At 29.2% G+C, this 6,999-nt stretch overlaps 1 protein-coding gene across 1 annotated transcript; it reads right to left on the bottom strand.

The window, feature by feature from the left end:
* Positions 1-403: 403 nt before the first annotated feature.
* LOC148204177 (NDR1/HIN1-like protein 13) lies at positions 404-1,719 on the bottom strand. The gene has a single exon (XM_088107238.1). The coding sequence runs from the start codon at positions 1,554-1,556 to the stop codon at positions 774-776; it is 783 nt and encodes a 260-aa protein (XP_087963364.1). The 5' UTR covers positions 1,557-1,719; the 3' UTR covers positions 404-773.
* Between the last annotated feature and the right edge of the window lie 5,280 nt (positions 1,720-6,999).

Here is a 6,999-nt window from a genome sequence, read left to right on the forward strand (position 1 = left end):
TAAGTTAGTATCTGTTTAATATTATATTTAATTGTCATCTGATTAAAAGTTATTAATTTTATTATAAGTATTTACAACTTAAAATAGTTCACAATATTATTTCACATACACCAAAAGTAAAGTCTATGTTTTTTACTATTGTTGAAAGTTCTACAAATTTGGAACATAGAATAAAGAAATCTGCATTTTAATGATTTATCGATAAATGCACAAGCAAAATGCACTGTTCTGGTTTGCTTTATTGCTTTCTTAATTGTTTCCATCGTGTAATGTTCTGATTCACCAAAACCAATGTACAGAATCTCGTTCAATCATGTTCGGCAGATCGGGGATCCATCAAACATAGATCTATTGAAGAAAACCAGCATTGGTCAGATTGGACACATACATTTCAAAACCGACATCGTGTAATTTTCAGTTGCATCACTGTAAGAGCTTTGAATCAAATTACATCAACAAATTACAATGACGAATTAAAAACAAAAAGAAAAACTAAATTCAGGACCTTCTGCCCTAAATCTCATATTACAATCTCAAAATTCATTTTCCTCCATACAAATTTCACCTTTAATTCTCACCACATAAATCATAATCAATCCACCCCCCTCGAGGAAATTATCAAAAAAAAGGAAAAAAAAAAAAAGAGAGAGAGAGAAGGAATCCATGATGGGACTGATTATTGAAATCGGTAAGATGTAGATGATAATAACGAATTTTGCAATAATAATAACAATCGATCAACCAAAAAGACATTATTATTTTTATTTTTATTATTAAAAGGAAAACTTCCAGATCTTGATTCGAAGATCCACCTTACACTCGGAATCCACCACGGAAGCCACTGCCGGAGACTTGCCGGCGGGAACCGTTCCTCTGATTCCGTCGCACGTTACTCGAATTCCCACCTTCTTGCTCTTGAGCCAATCCATCTTCATCTTCACCTTGGTATCCATCTGTATCTCAACGGGGAAACCCTTCTTCATCTTCAGACCCGATCTCAGGTTAGTCAACGAATCAGTGTCCAGATCTTGCGAACCGGACAGCACCGCGCGGAGGCTCGTCTGGTTGTTTTTGTCGGAGGTAAAGGCCGTAACGGAGCCGTTCCCGACGGGGACGGAGTTGGAGAAGACCGTAACGGCGAAGGGGTCGTAGAAGAAAATAAGGTGGTTGTTGGGGTTTTTGGCGATGAGAGTGAGGTTGAAGAGCGTGACGAGGTGCGAGGGAGAGTCGGCGGAAGAGGTGAGGTTCATCTTGACAATGCGGAGGTTGGTGACGGAGAATTCGGGACGGTGAGGGCGGTACAGTACGTACAGTGCGGCGCCGACAATGGCGGCGAGGAGCGCCACAGCGAGGACGGTGAGGATGGTCCAGAAGCAGCAGCAGCAGCAGAGGTTGCGGTGGGAGCGCTGGCCTCGGCGGTGGTAATGGGATTGCGGTCGGTAAACTTGACGGTTGGGATTGTACAGTTGGGACTTGACGGGAGCGGAATTGCCGTTAGTGGCGGCGGTGCCGTTAATTGCGCCGTTTCCGTTGGGTTTGGAGGACTGGTCCGTCATTTTGATAAAAAAGAAAAAAGAAAATAGGAAATAAGAAAGCGTAGATAAGAGTGAAGAGACGAGAGAGAGAGAGAGAGGAAGGGAAGTGAGGAAAAGAGGGTTGAGAGAAGAACAAGTTTTGTAGAGGCAAAATAGAAGAGTGAGATGAAGAGATAGGTACCCAGAACCAAAAGTGGATGCTTCCACCTCACCAATTTTGGAATCTTTTTTTAATTATTTATTTATTTATTTATTTTTGCAGTAACTGCTCTTTTTCTTTTCATTTACTTAATTTCAAATTCCAGCCTTGTTCTCTGGCTATTATGTCTAATCCTAATCATAATCATACTTCCTAATCCTTCTCTAACCTCTTGTTAATTTTATATAACTTTAAAACCAAGTCAAGTTTTGTGTGCTGTGCACAGTAATTTTATTCTGCTGTGTTCTCATCTCAGTCTGTTGGCCTCCTAACATGTGATTCAGTTGAGTGAACTCTGGGTAACACTGGGTCCACTCCTTTTTCATCTTTTTTTTATAAACAAAACAGGATTCACATTTACTATTTTTTTTTTCATTTAATAACATTAAACAAACCGAAACTACTACGGCGTAAATCGAAGAATTGTTCCTGAAAATATGTTTGTGTTAAAATTTAATGTCTTAAGTTGTTTACTTGAATTAAATTCGGCAAATGTCTCACATAACATGCTAAAGACAAACAAAATTGAAACGCCCGTGTAAAGATAAATACTTGCATTGAATTGACAACTTGATACAGAGAATAACACAGATATCACGATTTTATGGCCATACGTTTTTTTTCCTTCCATGATTTATTTATTTTTCTTGTGTATCAAGCCACACATTAAATACGCTTTAAATATTTCTAATTAATTGAAAAGGTAAATATTAAATTATTTCAAAATTTAACATAATAAATATTAATTTTTTCCTAACTGTATTTAATGCAAAAATGTATTATGATATCTGAATGAGGAACTTCCCTTTTTATGATGCTGTAAATATTCATCACCAGTGTCATGCAATTCTTTAATCATTCCCTTGGTCAAAATGTTAAAGTGGAGTGTAGTAATGAAAGACATTGCAATGCAATAATTTATAAATCATTTTGAGTTATTATTATTATTATTATTATTACTGTTGATTCCTTTTAACCCATTGTGAGAGATGAAAAGATTACACTGAGATCTACTCATTGAATTTGTTTGTGTGTTGATTGACAGTTGACAGTGTAACTATAATAAGTATTAGTTTTGTGATTAATTTGGTTGTTGCACTCGCTTGAGTCCAAAGTCAATAATTACCTTGCTTCTCAACCTACTATGTGGTCCATTTCTAGCTTTAATCCTACTTGGGATACATGTTTTCTTTTTTCAACGTTTGGTAATATTTAAAGAATAAAACAAACCTTTTAGTAAAAAATTAAAAGTAAGAATGGTTTTGTAGGAAAAGAACGAGACGAATGGCACTTTGCTTCTACCGTCAGGTAGACCGCCGACACTTCCATTTTTATTTCTTTCAATCTTTAAGACCTTTTTTTTTCATAAATATAATTCAAAATTAAAAATTGTTAAAATTTTCACATCAATTAACTAAAAATAAGGTCAATTTATAATATATAAATGAATGCAAACTTCATTTTAAAATTAATTTTATAAGTTGAATTAGGGTTAAAATTCAAGTCAATTTTGTAATATATAAATGAATACAACCATCACCTTACAAACTGATTTTGTGGAATTGAATTACGTCTAAAGTCCACTTCTTAACCAAAGTTATATTAAACAAAAATAAAAAAAATTAAAAAAATATTTATACATATAATGTTAATATTTTAAAGTAAAGATAATGTAATAATATTTCATCACGTTAAGATAATGTATGATATTTTAAAGTAAAAAAATGTCCCATAAATTTCTTCTAAAAAATTCTAAAAAACCATATATAAGGTTTCTACATTAAGAAATTTATTCTCTTCGTCGTCGGTCACGTCAAAGTTGTTTATAAACTTTCTATGCTTAAATTTTATTAAATAAAAACACTCCAATATCAAATTTCTCGTTCCAAATATTAACTAAATTAACGATGATAACTTTCACTCCTTTTTTTAATATTATCTCACATTATTTATATAATATAATTCAGCATATGTACTTTTTTCATATTATTTTTCACTGGACTTCTCACGGATAGAATGATATGTTTAGTGTGACAGAAAAGCTATTTCCAGAAATCTAAAAGTTCACATGGCATGTCAAATTTCAGGAGTTTTTGTTTGTATAACAACTTTTTTATAAAAACAAATAAATAAATTGAAGTTAAAGGAAAATACTGACTAATATCTTTAAAAAGTTAATTAAGATCTGGTTTTATGAGGAAAAAGGCTCAACTTAATCTTAATTAATTCAAAATATATTTATTAATTTGAATCGTTAAGATGTACTTTTTTGGAGACCCAAAATGTTATAAAATTTGGAAGTCGGAAGAGTTGCATTAAATGAAATAGAACTATTTAAACTTCTAAATAAATTTTCCAATCACTAGTCCCACCTATCTCAACTTTGATTTTTTTTATCGATTAAAATATATTTTTAATTTCTTCAAAATTAGTTATTAATTTTAGATCATGACATTTTTTTTAATTATTAGTTATTAAGTATAATTAATATAACCAATAAAATAAAAATATTGATTAAAATAACAAAAATATATTTTAAATTAAGATTACTAACTTTCGTTAACATAGGTGATTCAACTGAATATTTATTATTTGATATAGAGAAAACATAATTATATAGAGTTTTTATTTAATACTTTACCTTTTAACGTTATATTTTATGAAAATAATTGTAATTCATCTACACATTTGTAACATTTATTACATGTCAATTTTGATATTCTTATTTAATTTTTAAAAATTATTTATTTTCTAATATATCATAAATGTTAATTTAATCTCTAAATACTAAAATCGTAACATTTGTTTATATTTTTAGAATTAAAAATTATGAAAGGAATATGAAAATAATAATTTTTTAATTTATACCATTGAATCTTATTTAAAATAGTTGTATTCATAATAATATTAATATATTTTCTTATTAATCATAATATATAATTGCAAAGAAAATAATACATGAAGCACTATAATTTAAGTAGTGTTTCAGATATGTAGGGTCGATGACGATCGTTTGATCTGATTCGCTTTGAATCTCCTGTTCGCTTTGACCTGCAGAAAATACTCTGATGCTCAAGTTAAATGTGTCTTAAGAGGGTTCAAAATGTACTGAATTATGTAAAAAAAAATGTCTTTCCTCAACATCATCAAACATTTATTCATAGAGTTGAGAATGATCAAACCTATTAATTAACCATTATCAGCCGTTAAGATGTGGGTTAACCATCCATTAATGACCGTTACCATATTAATCAACTTTAAATATCGCCTAACGCCTGTCATTACCGAGAACGGTCATGTCGTACCGGTGGTCAATCCTCCTGGATATATACTTATCAATATATCATATGGTACAAGTAGTATTTTAAAAATAAAAGTCAATCATTGTTTTAGAAATAACACTACAAAAGAAATCATATTATCAATTAAATTTTACAAATAAAAAAAAATTCGATGAAATATGATTTATCAATAAATTTTATCAATGAAAAAAATGTGTCGATAGAATATAATATATCTACAAATTTTACCAACACATTTTAGGATTTTAGTTATTGACAAATATTTCTTTTGGTAATAAATTTGTCCATAAAACTTGTGAAATTGGTAAAAAAAAAGTCCAAGGTTCCGCTTTAAGTTTGACCATGTTATGATTAAATTTGTAAAAATTATTTGTTAATTGATTTTTTTTAAATTGTAGTAATTCTTTCAATAAACATGTCAATAAAATGAACATTAATTATCTTTTTAAATATAATAAGGATGTGTTATAAATAAAATGGAGATGAGCGTGAATAATAAAATAATGAGGAGGAGGAAGAAGAGACAATCATAATGGTAACATCATTGACAACAACAATGATGGAGGAGGAAGAGAAGGAAAAACTAAGGTTGATGGACATAATAATAACAAGATGTAAATAGACAACCCTATAGGAAGAGAAAAAAGAAAAACAAAAGTTCGAGAAAGAAAGAATATCAAATCACAATATTTATCAACGAAAAAAAATCATCAATAATTTTTCCAATCTATCGATAAAATTAATTAACAAAATATTTTAGTAGTAAATTTTTTTTTATCATTGGTAATTTTGTTTTACCAACAATTTTTTTTGTGTTTATCAACATATTTTGTAAATTGATAAATCCGGTGTTTCTTGTATTGTGATATACAAGTTATTGTTCATAACATTATCAAAATAAAAAACATAATTATGTTATTTATAAAAAAATGTTAAATATTTTACTTAATATGTGTACTTAAAAATTCTAATTTATATCATTGCGTGCTAGATTAATTATAGTTATAGATAGGAATAAGAATTAAAAAAAACACTAATACATATTAAGGATTTAAATTTAACCATTGGATTAGAAACTAAATTTGAGGGAGTGAAAAAATATAAATATGAGAGAAAAGAGAGTAAATGTGATGTTGTGTAGATTAAATGAAACAAAACAGATAGCGAAGAGAAACAAACAAAAAAATAGTACATAATTTAATTAATTAATAGATAAAGATAATTACTTGTTACATATGTCGCATTACAATTTGAACTATCAATTTAAATTCTTTCCGGATACAAATTTCATTCAGAAAAATTCACTGAAAAAGAGCAAGCGTAAAAACTTAAAATCCTTTTGTCGAACTGGTTTTATGAGATTTTCTTCTCACACGTTAGGTGCCTCAAAACTATATTTTCTCGCATTTCGTCCTTTTTATTTTCAAATCAACATAATGTTAAAGTGATTAAAATAAAACAGAAGATATTTGCAAGAACTCAAAGCATAACCAAGTCAATTATTTTATATTAATCTAAAATTGTATAACGATAAAAAAACATTAAATATAAGTTTATTTAATATTTTTCTACAAAATAAGTAAGAACATTTATATAAGAAATAAAGGTATTGTAGTTTAATTCTGAATTTTTGAGACGGTTCTATAATAATATCTGGAGGGCCTAATGAAAATTTGAAAATGAAATAAATTTTTTTCAAAGATTTATTATACGGATATCAATACTGTTCTGATTATCGAGGTTATCTTGCCACAGAATCAATATCTTCATACCTTACAGGATAATGAGAACAACTCTCATGTCCTGATTTAGTATCGGTGCGTCTTATAAGGTCATTTAATCTCCTTCTAAGAACAATTTTGACCTTTTAAATATTATATTACAATTTTCCAATCTTGTAAGAAGATTTGATCTTCCTTTACCATAAGGGAGAAGAGGGTGGGGGGCAGAAGAAAACGAAAGA

The sequence above is a fragment of the Vigna umbellata genome, chromosome 2, assembly GCF_029865625.1.
Source record: "Vigna umbellata cultivar VRB3 chromosome 2, Vumbellata_1.0, whole genome shotgun sequence".
Classification (NCBI taxonomy): domain Eukaryota; kingdom Viridiplantae; phylum Streptophyta; class Magnoliopsida; order Fabales; family Fabaceae; genus Vigna; species Vigna umbellata.

What these genes read in the sequence shown, in the direction of transcription:
- LOC148204177 (XM_088107238.1), bottom strand. Translation starts at nt 1,556, where the DNA reads ATGACGGACCAGTCCTCCAAACCCAACGGAAACGGCGCAATTAACGGC.